Source organism: Narcine bancroftii, unplaced genomic scaffold, assembly GCF_036971445.1.
Source record: "Narcine bancroftii isolate sNarBan1 unplaced genomic scaffold, sNarBan1.hap1 Scaffold_183, whole genome shotgun sequence".
NCBI classification, from domain to species: domain Eukaryota; kingdom Metazoa; phylum Chordata; class Chondrichthyes; order Torpediniformes; family Narcinidae; genus Narcine; species Narcine bancroftii.
The window spans coordinates 1-17,015 of record NW_027211918.1 but is presented as its reverse complement, the minus strand read 5'-3'; the positions used below and the strand labels follow the sequence as shown (position 1 = coordinate 17,015).

General features: G+C 47.0%; 1 protein-coding gene and 1 long non-coding RNA gene across 2 annotated transcripts; both read left to right on the top strand.

The window, feature by feature from the left end:
- The first annotated feature begins 1,763 nt into the window (after positions 1–1,763).
- Positions 1,764–16,419, top strand: LOC138750593 (immunoglobulin gamma-1 heavy chain-like). The gene is made up of 9 exons (XM_069912708.1): positions 1,764–1,894; positions 2,004–2,320; positions 3,098–3,146; positions 8,209–8,523; positions 9,436–9,738; positions 12,607–12,906; positions 12,992–13,309; positions 14,345–14,665; positions 15,760–16,419. Exons 1-9 carry the CDS (start codon positions 1,849–1,851, stop codon positions 16,143–16,145), a joined length of 2,355 nt encoding a protein of 784 aa, XP_069768809.1. The 5' UTR covers positions 1,764–1,848; the 3' UTR covers positions 16,146–16,419.
- LOC138750595 (uncharacterized) lies at positions 3,153–8,135 on the top strand. Its single transcript, XR_011349399.1, has 2 exons — positions 3,153–3,621; positions 4,576–8,135. It is a non-coding gene; the product is annotated as an uncharacterized lncRNA (long non-coding RNA).
- Positions 16,420–17,015: the final 596 nt, after the last annotated feature.

Here is a 17,015-nt window from a genome sequence, read left to right as displayed (position 1 = left end):
ATCAACGTGATTGAGGGAGTGCAGGGATTGAGTTCTGGGATGTGGGCTTGTTGTATGTTAAGCATGAAGCAGGCTGCATCTCTGCTTTCCAGAGTTTGGAACAGGGTGTGTGACCTCATTAAAATATCTGATATTAGTGAGAGACTTGGCAGGATAAATTTTGAGGTGATGTTTCTGCTGGTGGGGTGTCGAGAACCAAGGTTCATAGTCACATAGTTCTATCACCGAGAAGATGAGAATGTCTTCACCCAGAGTGGAGTGAATCTGTGAAATTCTTGAAATTCTGGATCCAGAGTCAGTCCCTGACTCCATTTGAGGCTGCAATAAATGGACTTTGAGACATGAATGTTTCAACAGATGTGAGTTTATGCCTAGAAATGGCCCTGAGGTCAAATGTGAACAATGATCTCACTGATTGATGGAGAGAGTATGTGGGGCTGGATGGGCTTCTCCTCTCTCTGTCTCTCATGTTTTTGTATTTCCCACTGTCCTGGATCAACTGGTTCCACGGTGAGAGCTGAGGATGTAACAGAGTTGTCCTGGGGACCTCCAACAACATGTATGGATTCTGCCTGTATCAATTTCACCTTCACCAGTGAGGTCACAGCCAGCTTGTGTCAATGGCAGTGGGTTGAGGTCCCACTCCAGTGACTGGAGCCCTTTCTGCAGTCTGGCCCTCCCAGCACAGGACTGAAGGTGGTCTGCCCATCTGAAGAAGCAGTGAACTGAGAGCATGCCTGTCATGTGAAGTGGATGTAGGTTTTGGAAATTTTCCATCATCCTTGCCAACATCGATCCCTCAACCAGCATCACTGAAATAGCTTGTCTGCTCTCTTTATTTCTTTGATGTTCAGAAACTTGCTTTGTACAATTTGGGTCCCAGCGTCCCTCCAAGACAACAGTCACTCCACTTCAAAAAGTACTTTGCTGTCTGTGATCAAGCCCTGATTTAACATAGAACGATATAGCACAGTACAGGGCCTTTTCCCACCTCATATCTGTAATCCACAATCTTTCTTTTGAAGTCTTTCAAATGTTCTGATGGTACCAGTCTCCATTCCAGACACACACCACTCTGTGTGTAAAAATAAAGGCCCCTGATGTTTCTTCTAAATTTTCCCCTCTCTCAGGGGGATATTTGTACACTGAACATTGCCTCTCAATTCCTGTCTATTGCGAGGTATTCATATACTCACTGGTATCTCTCATTTATTTTTTCTTGGAGATATCTGTACACTGACCGATGTCTCTCTTTGTCACTCACGGGAAGATCTGTACACAGTCCCTCTCTCTCGGGGGGATATCGGACACTGACTGGTGTATCTCAGTCCTTCTCTCTGGGGGGTGGGGGTGGTGGGCATATCTGAACACTGTCCAGTGTCTCTCAGTTCATCTCTCTCAGGGGGATATCAGAACACTGACCTGTGTCTCTCAGTACCTCTCCTTCAGGGGATATCAGAACACTGACCTGTGTCTCTCTGTCCTTCTCTCTGGGGGTTGGGGGTTGAGGGGATATCTGAACACTGACCAGTCCCTCTCTCTCAGGGGTATATGAGTGAATTGAAAAGTATGATAGATCTTTAATCCGGATCTTATCATGACCACTGGCCTGCACCTGTTGCACAGACAAACATCTTTTGGGGAACTGAAATCTCTGCTGGGGGAGGGGACAGGAAGCTGCCCCTCTGGTTTCAGTGGGTGGGAGCCTGTTCAAGCCGCGGTTCCCTCTCTCCCTCTCACTGGCCCCTTCCCCATTTAAACAGCGCTCACTGCAGCTCCCGACAAAGCCGGTCTGAGCTGAAGCCGCCGATCTGTGGAGTGTCCAAGTCTGGCTCAGTGCGCGGGGCGATGGGGATCGCTCCTTATCTCTTTCTCTTTCTGTCCTGTCTGGCAGGTGGGTGCCCCGTGTCTTCACCCAGCCCGGCCGGGCCCGGCTGCTTCTCGGAGACTCTCTCGCCGTTGAACCGATCATTAAAATCCACTCTTTTCTCTTTTACTGACAGGCGTGCGGTCCGACGTCGTCCTGACACAGGTCGCGTCAGCGGTGAAGAAGCCCGGGGAGTCCTACAGACTGACCTGTGAAACTAGAGGGTTCAGTCTCGGCAGCTACTACATGTCCTGGGTGAAACAGGTCTCCGGGAAAGGGCTGGAATGGTTGGTGGCGTATTATAGCGAAAGTTACAAGTATTACGCGCCTGGAATCCAAGACAGATTCACCGCTTCCAAGCGAAGTAACAACTTCTACCTACAAATGAACAAGCTGAAAGTGGAAGACACGGCCACCTATTACTGTGCGAGAGACACGGCGAGAGGAAGCGGGGCTGGACCGCTGCAAAAACCCAGCGAGAGCGCCTGCCCTCAGGGCGCTGAGTGAGAGGGCAGCAGTGATCACCACAGGGATTCCCGGCCTTGCTGTGCCCCCGTCGGCCCTCCCTGCAATAGGAGGCGAGTGGTTGAAGGACGAGGGGATCGATCACAGAACAGGTCGGAGCCAAGCGCCGCGGATGGGACTGGAGTATCGGAACCAGGAGCACGAAGCGGCGGCCCCAGCCCCCTGGCCAGTGTGGATGGGAGGGGATCTGTGAGCCGGGACAGTGTCGGGACGGTTTAACTGAGGGGAGAGTGGGGTCGGAGACAGAGCGAGGGACGGAGGTTGTTGAACGGCGGTGTGTCACCGTGACTCTAGCTGGAGTGTCACGGTGGTAGGGAGCTGAGCAGAAACTGGTCCCGCCCGACAAATGAGCGTCTGCAGCGCAGTCTGTCTCCACGGATCCCGCATTGCTGCTTCCCAGGGTCACATCCCCGAAGCCTGACTGCGGCTGTTTGAGGAAATGTCCATTTGCGGGCAATTAAACACCCCAAAGCCGGCGACTGAGTTTCTCGCGGGGCGGGGGAGCCGGTGCCCGCAGACAGGAAAACTGCCCAAAATGCTGCTTTTATTCGCTCGTCAGGAAGAGACGAGGACGGAGTTGGTGACAGAGATTTGGGAAGCGGCTGCTCCTGGTCCGGACAGGGTTCATTCTGACACTTGGCTGAGATAACTGGAGGTGACGGCTCAGTGAAGTTACTGTATTGGGTGAGTCGGGAGACGGAGCAGTGTGCGCTCAACTACTGGGGGAAAGGAACCTCGCTGACAGTGACTTCAGGTAAGACCCTACTTCTCCATTCTACCCTTTCCCATTTGTATTTTATTAATTTGCCCTTTGAGCTGATTCACTGAGGCCAGTGAGATATTGAAGCAATTATTTGAATCTCCCCGAGACGGGCGGTTTCTCCAGTTACTGGAATCGGGGTTTCCTGTCGGCTGCTTTCGTGGTTATAACTGTTAGATAAGACCTGGCTGGGGAAAAGGTCTGCACATGTGTGATCCGGTTAAAGTCTGAATAACCCCAGGGTTCCAGTGAACCCGGTTGAGATGTGATTTTTCAGCTGAACAAATTTGCTTTCTCTTTTCTCTTGAATTGCAATATTTAGAGATGCTCGAGAACTCTAAGCATTTCAGTCCACATTATGTATTAACATGGCTCAGAGTTTAGAGTCAAAATGCCTAATTTTTCTGATGTTCTTTCCACTTCCTGAGATGAGGCCGAATCCAAACCGAGCTGCAAACCACATCCCCAGGTTATTCTTTTGGAAAATCCAGCACTGTGTTATCAAACCCACCTCCACCCCAGCACCCTGTTGTCCCATTCAGCTCCTGTCACCTCCACCCCAGCACCCTGCAGTTCCACCCAGCTCCTGTCACCTCCACTCCAGCACCCTGCTATCCAATGGGCTCCTCTACCCATTTCAGTCCAGCACTCTGCTGTCCCACCCAGCTCCACCCCCCTCTATCCTAACTCTATGCTGACCCACCCAGCACCTCTCCCATCTCCACCCCAGCACACTGCTGTACTTCCCACCTCCTGTCCCCTCTCCACCCCAGAACACTGGTGTCCCACCAAGCACTTCTCTCTCCATCTCAGCATCCTGCTAACCCACCCAGCACCTCTCACCTCTCCTCTCCAGCACCCTGCTGTCCAACCCAGCTCCTCCCCTCCATCTCAGCACCCCACTGTCCCACCCAGCTCCTCCCCTCCATCCCAGCACCTCTCCCCTCTCCACACCAGCACCCTGCTGTCCCACCCAGAAAATCTCCCCTCCACCCCATTATCCTGCTGTCCAATGGGCTCCTCTCCCCCATCCACTCCAACACCCTGCTGTCCCACCCAGCTCCTCCCCCTCTATCCTAGCACTATGCTGTCCCACCAAGCACTTCTCGCCTCTCCACCCCAGTATCTTGCTGACCCACCCAGCTCTTCTCGCCTCTCCACCCCAGCACCCTGCTGTCCCACCCAGCTCCTCCCTCTCCATCCCAGCACCCCGCTGCCCCACCCAGCTCCTCATCCTCCATCCCAGCACCTTGCTGTCCCACCAAGCACTTCTCCCCTCTCCATCCCAGCATCCTGCTGACCCACTCAGCTTCTAACCCTCTACACTTGACTCCCTGCTGACGATTTGATGTGTTTTCCAAGTTCACCTCCTGACCATCATTCAGAACACTGATCCCTATTAAATTGCACTTACAATCTGCAGATCTTGGGATGTAGAAGAACCTTGGATGTAAATCCCACTCACTGACATTGTGCCTCTCCACCAGAGACACTTGGCAGCTCTCCGATCCTCTGTGGGAAGGGACACAGAGATTATATTTTACATCAATGGCCTTTCATTAAAGTCCTTCAGTCAGATTTTTGACACCCAGCCTCTTTCATTTTTATTTTGACCCTTTTATTTGGTGAAAGTTCATTTGTGTTTTTCATTGATTTTCATATCCCCAAAACATCCCAAACTCTTCCCTAGCCCTTGAGGTGCAGACACATTGTACCCAACTTGTCTGCAGCTTGGTCCCACAAACGGAACCAGGAAAAAGTCCAGACGGTCTGCTTTAGTGATGTCGGGAGGGACCCGAGTTCCCAAAGTTCTCCTCCACTGGGGACTCCTCTGCTGAAGAATGACTCTGCTGTGGATGAATGGACAGACATTGATTGGCTGGAGGGCATCCAGATGATCCCAGTTCTTTGCTCCAGGAATCCCTGTATTACTAAAGGCTGACATCAATGAAGAGCAGTGAGGTTCCTCAGATCATCCTTTACTTGAATTACTGACTCCTTATGAAGCTGAGGCTCACCAGGATCAGACAGTGCTGGCAGTGAGTGGCAGTTCCAAAGGGAACCAACAGTGTGCAGCCACGTGCACTACAGTTAGTCCTGGACATGCACAGACCCACTGTACAGAGTTTACTGAGATGTAGTGGGCCATTCACCACACTTCTCCACATGGAGCTGGGCTTCCCAGGATTACAAGAGGGATTCCAACACTATGATTCCCTACCAAGTTGGGCCTGGTAAAGGCTCACAGTCCCCATTCATCTGGGAACTCTCGGTCGGCAGATCTGGGAAGATCATTTGTGATGAAGGACTTCGGGGTACATTTTGTGGTTTCAGTGAACTGTAGATCGCTTATTTTAAACAAAGTACCTTTTGTGGCAGAATTTACGTCAGTTTTTATGTTTCAGACATTTAAATTTGTTATGTTACATGACAGCTTTGCTAACCCAGGTTTGCTTTGTGTCAGGGTGTTCTTGGCCCAGAGACCCAGAAATGAAACCATAGGGTGTTGAGGTCTTGGTGCTCCTCACTGCAGGTCTCCAACATCCTGAGGCCCAGCCAGGTCCCACCTTTTCCTGTGTGGCAGGGTGGGGAGAGTCCCAATAGCAGGCCAGACCAGCGCCATTCAGCCCATTGAGTGTAGTTATGGTCCAGCTACCTCCTGTCCTGTGACACTTCACCACAACACAGGTCTGGGTTGTATAGGTACTGGGGAACCTTCTTTGTGGTTGCATCAAAATGGAGGCTCCAGGACAGATCCTCAGAGAAGCTGACACCTGGGAATCATGGCCATTGCTATCTGGTTGAATAATGTCTTTGAAGCAAGATATCAACACTGCTTTTTGTTCATTACCTTGACAAAGGGTTCAGGGCTGAAATGCTGGTTACCCTTTACTTCCCATCAGTGCTGAGTGACCTGCTGAGTTTCTCCTGCACCATTGTGCACTGCAGTTCAACATTTCACCTCCATCTACTGGAGGAAACTATTGTGAAGTAAATATTTTGTAATTTTATTTTCCACCTAATTGAAATCTTGGCCAAAGTTTGCTCACTATCCTTTCATTCGCAGAATATATCCAATAGAACATGAGGCATAACTTTTTTAAACAGAGGGTTGTGGCTGTATGGAATGGGCTGGCAGAAGAGGAAGTTGAGGCATGTTTTAAGAAAAATGTGGATTGATACATGGATAAATTTGGAGGGAAAGACATGAAAAGCAGGCAGGTGGGATGAGTGTGGGTCAGACATTCTGGTCAGTGCATGCAAGTAGGGCCAAAGGGACTGTTTCAACCCTCTCTGACTCTGTGACTCTATTTTGGTGGCCAAGACTAGTCTTGCCCACAACTCTGCTCCAGATAATTCTGACAATGGGCCAAAACAAAATCTCCTGCTATCAAATCTGTCATGGAGTCATAGCTCAGAAACCAACCCTTCAACCCAACTTGTCCATGTGCCTCCTTGTCTTTCCATGACCAGATCCTTGAAATCCCTCATTGTCCAAGGTTCCCTCCTCCTACCAGTTTTATCCTGCGTTTTAACAGGATCATGTTGGTCCTGAAGTCCACCTATCTCACATTTGGAATCCCACTTGCTGGATATCCCTTTATTTGTAAACAATCCATGGAGAGTGAGGAAAGAGGGGAAAAAGCAAGTGTTGTGGTTGCAGGGAGAGTGCTGTAAGGGGAGTGAAATGTGGAGATGAAAAGTGGCCAAGGGAGGTGCAAGGAAAACAGTCCCTTCAGAGCACTGAAATGGAAGGGAAGGGGAAGATGCACCTGGTGGTGGAAGCTCATTGAAGGTGGCAGAAATCACCAAGGTTGATCTGTTGAATGGAGAGGCTGGAGAAGTGGAAAATGTGGAGAAGAGGAGAGGGGGAGTTGGAGCAGATGTGGAGGAAATAGAGGAGATGTCGTTTGTCACACACTGAACATTAAGAAATGATTCACAACTTTTCAAGCCATTGAGAAGATTAAAGTAATGAAAACCTAAGCACCCATTAATGCCCAGGAATTAGCTGAAGTAACCACATGATCATTGGTTGCACTTTTCCAGTCAAATGAGAACCAGATCTTTCAAGTAGATTCTGCCTCTTAACTTGTGCATTTCCTCTCTGGACACTGGGAGCTGTGTATTCCGTGAACCTTTCAACCTTCCAAGATTCCTGCATTTACTCAGGACTGGGCTAATGGATTTCCAAATTCCTTTCTTATCCATGTTAACATTCCCTCCTGCTTCATCAAGCTCCTCTGCCACTACATTTGGAAAACCTGTAAAGCAGGAACAAATTCACTGTGGGGTCAGTTCAATTGAATTTCAGAAGAAGAGTCCCCAGGTGCCACCATATCACACATTTCATATTGACGAGGTTCAGGTATTCAGGCCGGTGTAACTTCATTCCATGCAAAAACATTACCGGTGAAATGTTCTGATTTATACAATAACCTTCCTGCCAAATTCTTCCTTTTTTCTGTGAACAATATTCTGGTGCAAAACATTCACTGAGGATCATTCGTTGCATTTGAGGGAGAGATTTGGTGCAACTTTGATCAAAATCCCACACGTCAGACATTGGGTCACTGCCTCAGTACTGCAGGAGAGAGTCACCTTATATGCCATGCTTAAATCTCCTCTGTGGGATTTTTGAATATTAAATTTAGACATATAGCACGGTAACAAGTGTTTTCACCCCACGAGCCTGTCCCACCCAAATACACCCAATTGAACTACACACCCTGGTACAATTTGAATGGTTGGAGGAAACCCACACACACACAGGGAAAACGTACAAACTCCTTATAGACAGCGCCAGATTTGAACCCCAGTTGGTGGTGGTGTAACAGCGTTGTGCTACCACTACACTAACCGAGCTGCCTTTTGCTGTTCCTTGGATTATTCCATGCCTTTCTCCCTCAGAGACATATACTCTCTGTTGAGACATAAGTCGGGAAGCAATTTCTGTAACACGGTAAATGAATTTGGAAATGACATTGGATGTTTGCTTCATCTGTTGGTCATGCATTTATTGACAGGACTGTCTGTGAATTTATTTACTTTTCAGAGGTTGAGTCATTACCGTCAGTCTTCATCGCCCCTCCCTGCCACAGAGAATCTGACCAAGTGATCAGCCTCCTGTGTCTGGTCAAGGATTATCAGCCTGAGAGCATCATCCAGAAATGGTCCACTGCCAGTGGGGACATCACCAACGGAATCAAGAAATATCCAGCAGTGTTGGGGCAGAATGCAAAGTACACAATGAGCAGCTTGCTCCGAGTCCCTGCGGCGGATTGGAAAAGCAACAATATCTACTACTGCAAGGCAGGGTACAAGTCAACCGAGTTCGTGACAGCAAGCACAAAACCAATATTCGCTGAAAGTTAGTATGAGATTTGATTTGCTATTTGAAACTACATTACTGTCGAGGGATAAAACTAGAGCAGGAACCTTTGTCAAAAAATGTTCAAGGATGTCCATTCATTCCTTTACTCATTTCTTCCATTCCTACAAGCCAGTGCTGCTGTAGCGCACAAAAAAGGCAGAGAGAAATTAGGTGGAAATAGACGGAGAATGAGGCAGTTTCCTCCAGTCAATGAAACTGAATTTTGGTGGAATGTACAGGAAATAATCTGTGCTGAACAGCCTCCATTGTATCCACTCATTTATCTAATTTCAGAAGACTCTGCACCATCCCCACCACCTGGCCCAAGCATCACCCCCCAGATTAGCTCCTCCACACGGAACCAGACAGACATTAGTCACTGTTCCTGCAAAACTCACACTCCTTGTGAAGGGAACTGAAGAATCAACATCCCCCACTCACCTTTATCCATCACCTCTAAGATGTGAGCAAATCATTGCCATTAAAACCAAATAATTTCCTCTTGTCCATCTGTTCTTCTTTTTGATTGTCCTCAATATTGTGCTTCCCTAATGTCCTGTTCTACCCCATCTGCTCATATCCACAGGATCTGGAGTCAGCCATTCCACCAAACAATCAGATCACCAATAGTCTGCCCACACAGGCCACTTCCTCGTTCAACCCCCTCAACACTGCAGTGTGGGACATAATGCTGGGGAGGCCTGTGTTGTACACCTTGATCTCCCAATCACAGCTCTACCCAACATCTCACGATAGGATCCATCCTACGACAGGTCATCTGTAATGATCAGATTTGTAGAGTGGGCTGCTGTTGGGGCATTTGCAAATGGAGTTGGGGAATGGAGTCCACCTACACTGTGGCCAGTTATGCCATCAGTAATATTGCATTAACATTGCATTGTTTTACAGCTCAATCTCCAAAGCTCATGCCTCTTGTTCCATCCCCGGAGGTTCTCAGCAATCAAACAACTGCTATCCTAGGCTGTGTGATATCTGGATTCTCACCTGACAAGATTCAGGTGACCTGGAAAAAAGGCAAATCAGAGCAAGTGGGCACTCTTCTCCCTTCCATGAAAACTGATGGTGGATTTGAAACTGTTGCCTACCTGACCTTGTCTGTGGATGAATGGACCAGCGAACAAGAATATTCTTGTGAAGTGACCCATAAACCTTCCAGCTTCAGTGAGAAGATCGTCATGAGATATCAGGGGGGTGAGTGGTGTCTGAAGGAGAATTAATTTACTTACAGTATTCAACTAGCTGACCTCCACTCAATTCATGTCCCCGATGGGAGTCCTGTTGAGTGAGGTGTGATATTTATTCCCTCTACATTTCAATCCAACCCTTTCAGTCACTAATTTTAACCCAATCTGTTGTACAGCAAAAGTGAAAGTTTAAGTCTCCTGTGCACTTACTCCCACATAATTCTTGTGGTTACTGTGTGGAGTGAAAGGGAAATGGGACATCAAGCAAGATGTGTCCCAACCGATAGACCATGTGGAGAAGATCTCCACCTTCACTTTTCACTTTGCAGTCTCAGTTTCTGGAAAAATAGCTCCAGCCGAGTGAATGAATCTCCACAGTCTATCTCCACAGTATCCCAGGAATCTCCCTGGCACGTCATCCACTCACAAAGATGGATTATTATTCTGTTGGCCAACCCCTCAGAAACACTGGGATTAGAACTTGGGACAACAGGTCATCATTGGTTTTCATTATCTCATCCCTAAAAGATGGTGAATGCAGAGAATAGAGGTCGGGACTGTGTGGAGCTACTTCCTTTCTCAGTGCAGCCAGTAGAGGAGAGAATATCTAATGGTTAAATCTATGCATCTTCCATTTTCAGATAAAAACTGTCCCAGCTGTTCGACGTGTGTGCCGATATTCTTCCAGCAGACTAATGTCAATGTGACATTCTCTGATGGTACCACCCGACCGTATCATTGTTCACAAGGAAAGTGTCAAATAAAGTGATTGGCTGCATGTGGAATTTGTCAGTGAATTTTATTACAATCCATTTTCTGGATTCAAATCTATCCCACCATATCCACTGAGATCAAAGTGCAGCAGAGAACAAGGCATCAATTCAAGCTGCCCCATCCCCACTCCACACCTCACATGTACACTCATTCATTTGTGGACATTGCTGGTTCAGTGTGATTCAGATCCCAGCCCCACTTCCCTTCACCACCTTCTTTCCAGGTCAGCAAGAACCAGAAACTACATCTCAGCCAGTGGCTTGGGGAGGAGGTGCTGAAGATACACAGGGGTGAAATGTCACCTTGGCTCAGTTACAGAATGTGACAACCTGTAAGAAAAGGGGCCTGTGACAAATCAGTGAGACAAACCACAGGACCCCACCAGTGACCTGACCAAACTCACGCGCTTGGTGTGAAAGGGATGGACAGCAAACATTGGAAGCATTTTGTTCACTCACTTCCTGGACACTGAACTCAGTCCAAGAGAGAAACTCAGTGATCACAAGGAATGCCACTGAAGGGTGTGTGTGGGTGTAATCACCCAAAGGTTAATAGAATAATATCAGCACTTTGCAAAAAGGAAAGCTATCTTGACACTGTGAGGACTTATGAGGGGGAACTGCCTCTCACCAGAGATGGCTGAGCATTGGATTTTGTCATTGATATGGGATGGCACTGAACAACAAACAAACGTTCAACAACATCACTGTACTGATTAAACCAATATTCTGAAAGAAATAACCCTGACACCACACACCTCACTTTACAAACTTCAGACCACACACTGCGAGAAATCTTATCTGGACTAACACCAGGTACCTGTCATATGTTTTTAAATTGCTCAACACTTGTTAAAAGAAAGATGGGTTGAGCAAGAGATAACATCATATGTCATCAAATGAAATGTGTCCTGCCAGACAGGCACAGAGTTCATTATATCTGCTCTAAATACCATAGAGGAATTTACGCTGAATGTCGTGAAGGTTTCAACCCTGACACAAACATAATCACCCTCCTTGAAAAGTGTTTGAGAGCAAACACAGCCCTCGTGGACCAAAGTGACTGATTGTGTAAATGGTGAACTGCAGTTTAACTGATGTGACGATGGTGCTTGAGGAGACCAGTGGCTTTGCAGAAAACAGGAAACAAACGATTCTAAAATGAAACGGGGAAACTACATCTGTTCCAAAAATTTCCCAAAGTGCAGCATGAGGGAGATTTCTGTTATTCTCCAGATTTATGGTTTGCTCTGTTGTTGCTGGAGAGTAAGTTGTCCACATCTTTCTTTCAAATAGATATTTTCAAATGTTAAAACACCGCACCACTTCACTGGAGCACAGTCACAGAAAACTGATTCAAACCCAGATGTCAGGTGCCCCCAAAGCTCCGTCACAGAGGAATCATATTCATTCACAATTTCATGTCCCTCATTGATCGCTCTTTAACTGAGGGCTTTGCTGGACCAGGGCTTGGCCATGTAACTGCAGGTCTGGAGTCACATGCGACCAGACCAGGTATAGATGACAGATTTCTTCTGGTGATGAACAACAGTGGACCAGATGGGTTTTATAACAGCACAAATACTTTATAATCCCCACCACCAAAGAGAGTGTTTTATTCCAGGATGCATTTATTAACTGAATACAAACTGAGGGAATCCCAGCCTCAGTCCAGAGAAAAGGATTCTCATTGATTCACAATGCTCAGTGGAGGTAACTCATTCCACAGGGGCTCCATGTGAAGAAGATATTGAATTGTCTCTGATGAGAAATATGCCCACTTCCCTCTCTTCTGGCTTCCCACAAACCTGTGACTGGCTTTGCAGCATCAAAATGTTGTTCAGCCTCTCACCTCCCATCGAGTCCCTGCTCTGAACCTTGTGGTCACAGTTGTGGGGAAGGCGATTAAACCCATTTGGCAGGTCCTTTATACTGAGTTTATTTTCCCAGCCAACATTTGCAGCACACCTTTCCACCCTTGCGAGTTTCTGTTACCTTGTTTCCAGTTCACTGCCACAATGCACTTGGATCTGCTTTGACTTTCCATCACAAAGAGAAAAGTTTCCACTACAATTCTGACATCTCCTCTTTCTGATCCACAGAATTGTTTGTCTCAATTCAAAATCCCTCCATTCAAGAGATATGGATCAACAAAACAGCTACTCTGGTGTGCACAGTCATCTCTGCTGATCCGAAGAAAGTCCACATCTCCTGGGAGGTGAACGGAGAGGATAAAAGTGATGCAGCTGTGACCCAACAGCCCAGAAGGAAAGGGTTCCAAAACACAATAATCAGCCGACTCCAGACCAGCGTGGAGGAGTGGTCCAGCGGGATGGAGTACATGTGTTCTGCCCAAGATCATTTATCCTCACCAGTCTCAGCATGGACAAAAAGCACCAAAGGTGGGTAAGAAATCACTGATTAAATAACAAACATCAGTGATGATGTGAGAAAGAGTCCAATGTTTTCTTTGTTCTTCTGTTCCAGTTGAGACAAAACCTCCTGTGGCCAGACTGCTGCCTCCACCATACGAAGAGGCTAAGCATAGGAATGTGGCTACCCTCGAGTGTGTGGTCTCGGGATTCTACCCAGACCACATTGATGTCACCTGGAAGAAAGGTCACTCCCTGATCTCCTCCAACACCAGCAGGACACAGACTGCTCTGGAGCAGGATGGGACTTTCAGTGCCAGCCACTTCCTGACGGTGAGTTCACAGGAGTGGAAGACAGGCTCAATCTTCAGCTGCACGGTGTCTCATCCCTCCTCTAACACCAGCATCACAAAGGAAGCGAGGAACCTCCAAGGTAAGGTCCCGACCCACTCCATTGTTGACATTGTTTGCTTTTTGCTATAAACTGTGCCAGACAGAAACATGGTGCAGACCTGTTATGGTTTGATGACTGAACGGATCCTCCAGAATCTTGGCCAGAGAAATAATTGCTTTCATAACTTGAGCACAATACAAACTATTTCACTGGCCAGGTGCCCTGGAGATCCCGGATATCCCTCTTCCAAATGGTCTCTCCTTCTGTCTTTGAATGTAATCTGGGCCTCTGGTCATGGCCTCAGCCGTGACTGAATCTGCATCAGGACAGCACTCTGCTCCAGCATGGGAAGAGTTAGCCTGGGCAATGTGGAAGCCTCTGCAGGACGGCTTGAACACAAAACGTTCTGAGAAAGCAGCAAGAGATTTCAGTTACACTTCATGGAGGCCAAATGCATTTTAACAGTTGTAATAAAGATCAACTATTTCTGATGCTGCTTGAATTTTAAAAATGTCAAGGAAAATTGCTGGAATATTTCTGAATTAAAATATTAGCTCTGCTTCCCTCTGCACAGGTGCAGCCTGAATTGTTTGGAATTTTCTGTTTTTGTTTTAATAAGTGGCTGGGAACAGCTTAAGTGTCCTTGAAACTGTCCAACTTACATCAGAGACAAATTTGTTCATTGATATTCCTGACAAGGGTTTACCCTGTCTGCTCAATTGGGGAAATCTCATTCCTCCATCAATGTAGATAAGTCTCGACTGATCTGATGCGACCAACGAATGATTTGCTGGAGATGAATATGAAATGTTGGTCTCACCAGTGATGCCCTATCCTTTGGGGAATGGTGAAATTGTAGCAACTGGTTTACAGCGTGTATTGAAGAATGAGAAAATGATCAGACATAGTCCAGTTGAAGTTCAGTAAAAGTCTTTTACTCAAACAGTCACGCGCAGATTTTGAAAACACCGTACGTTCCAAATAATATCATGACATCACTCGGAACCTCTTGAGCTGGTTCGATTAAGCCTCCAGTGAGCCTCTACAAAATAATAATTATGACATTTCTCCCAGCTGACTGTTCAGATACCAGCCCCTCAGTCACTTTAAGAAAACCTTCCTTCGAAGAGATCTGGATGAACAGGACGGCGACCATTCTATGTGAGGTGGTCCATGGTGATTTAGAGGGATTCAGGGTAACCTGGCAAGTGGATGGAAGTGAGAGAAAAGATGGGGTGAGAACTCAGGGTCCAAATAGGAACGGAGGTGAAGACATAATTATCAGCAGACTGACGGTGCCCGCTGCGGAGTGGGAGATAGGAACTGAGTACTCGTGCGTGGTGGAGGACAAGAGTTTGCCAACACCGGAGAAGAGGTCCATTAAGAAGGCCACAGGTACGTGAAGAGAGAGCTTGGTGTGATTCTGATCTAAGCAAGTAGAGGAATGATAATAAATACTGAGGTTTTGTCATTTACATTGTGTAATGTACAGAAGCAAAGCATATGTCACCATTCAGCAGTGTGGTTGTCTCAGGGAAAATTAGAGAGTAGAAGTAGGCCATTCAATCCTTCATTGCTGCTTAGCCATTCAATATGATCAAAGCAGATTATTCAAATTGCGCCCCCTATTCCTGACTTCTCTCCATGCCCCTTGAACTTTTACCCTTGGAACAATATCCAGCTCATCTTTGGATATATTTACTCACTGGGCTTCAACTGCTCTTTGTGGCAGAGAATTCCCTAGGTTCACCATTCTCCTTTCTATCATTCCTCCTCTCACACCATCTTCAGCTTGTCACCCTTGTTCCTGGATTCTGCCGCCATCAGGAACATTCTTCCAGTATCGATTCTGTCCAATCAGTTCAGAATGTTATAGTTTCCATGAGACTCCCCACATTCTTCTTTGCCTTGGAGAAGGTCTTCTCATGTTGGTCAGAGAATATTAAGGAGCAAAGGAAGACTGAAGCCTCCAGAGAAAACCAGTAAGACCCCAAATCACCACAGCAGCCTCATCCAAAACCAAACTCAGCTGCGGGGTGAGTTCCTGTGATGATGTCGAGGGAGAAGGATCTGCAGCTTTCAAACCCTGAGGGAGAGACTGAGTCAAGGCAGTGGGTGGAAGGGCAGGGAGGCTGAGGCACAGACTGAAGTTCAGCAGATCATTGAAGCAGAGGGGGAGATGGACCAAACAGCACAGGATGAGTCAAGTCCATGGTCTGACCCACTTTCTGTGGAGTCTCTGTGATCAGTGGCTTCCACTGATTAAACGGAACAGACAAACCTCTCTGGAAGCTTTAAAATGTGTCCGAGTCAAGGCTTCCACCCTGCACATCCCAACAATGAGTAGAAAGGGAAAAGGCTCCAGTGTCAGGTAAAGTGAAATCCCTCAAGATGTAGAAGTTGCCCATGTTGGTTTGAAAGCACAATGTGTGGGTTCAGCACAGAATTATTGAAAGATGCAACCTAACTGAGGTTCGTTCTGTTCCCAGGTGGAGTTGTGACTTCTCCTCACATCTTCCTCCTCCCCCCTTCATCAGAAGAGTTAGAGGGCGATCAGTCTGCGACCCTGATGTGCCTAGTCAAGAAGTTCTCTCCTGCAGACATCTACGTGGCCTGGATGGCCAATGACATCCTTCTGAAGACTGGCTACGTGAACCAGCCAGTGACCGAGGACCCCAGAAGTGGCTGGAACATGATGACCAGTCAGTTGAAGGTTTCTCCAGAGGAGTGGGATCATGGCACCACTTTCTCCTGCGTGGTGGGACATGAGTCGCTCACAACTAATCTGTTCAGAAGCATCAATAAATCTCACAGCAAACCCACCTCGGTCAATGTCTCACTTGTTCTCACTGATAGTTTTACCTCTTGTGCATAATACCTCACGATTCAATGGTTTTGTTAGTTTGATGAAAATTAACTGTCCAAGAAGATCATTTTACTTTCTATCATGATTAAGATCTGGACATTTCTGAACCATTGAGAACAAAATGAGACTCGAGGATTACATTAGCCACAAATTTCTCAGCATCTGTATGGCTTTACAGACATTGATCAGATTGAAACATGATCTGGGATCTCAAGATGTGTCAAATCAATGGATGTGTTCATGTATCATTTGGAAGTTCAATAAATGTAACTTGAAAATGTCATGATTCTGCGTGTGCTTTGCTGATGGGCTTTGAGAGGCAGGAAATGAATGATGTGGGATGTGCTGTGTGGAAAATGCACATTTTGGGAGAAATTGGTGTCTTTGGATCGATGATGTGCAAAACCTTCCATCATTGGGTAGCCTTGCACCATACCTGGACCCGTCGGAGACTAATGGACAGGGATGGATTGTGATTATGAGTCGATAACTCCATTATCATTGTGTCATGTGACTGTCAGGGTGACAGAATGTGAGCTGACAGATCATCGACTTTCCCAGTCCAATTGTCACAATGTTCTTGAAGCAAGACTTCACATAACCAATCGAATACGGTTGGATCTTCTGTATTTAATTGTTAGTTTAGTGATAAATATTGGCTCAGGGTCCTGGGGAACGCTCTTATTTTCTTCTTTTGGGCTCGTCATGAGATTATTGAGATTTATCTGAAAAAGCCCCTCTGTTCAAAGCCTAATTCTAGATAGAGGTTAGAATCCATCACCTTCAGTCCAAGAGGTGCCATTGCTAACCACTGAGCCACACGTGACAACTGTGTCCAACAGGGGTCCTCATTGTTTGAGGAATCCATGGCTGATGCTC

What these genes read in the sequence shown, in the direction of transcription:
- LOC138750593 (XM_069912708.1), top strand. Translation starts at nt 1,849, where the DNA reads ATGGGGATCGCTCCTTATCTCTTTCTCTTTCTGTCCTGTCTGGCAG. An exon ending in AAAACCAATATTCGCTGAAA is followed by an intron (nt 8,524 to 9,435) that starts GTTAGTATGAGA and finishes ATTGTTTTACAG; the next exon opens with CTCAATCTCCAAAGCTCATG. An exon ending in CGTCATGAGATATCAGGGGG is followed by an intron (nt 9,739 to 12,606) that starts GTGAGTGGTGTC and finishes TCTGATCCACAG; the next exon opens with AATTGTTTGTCTCAATTCAA.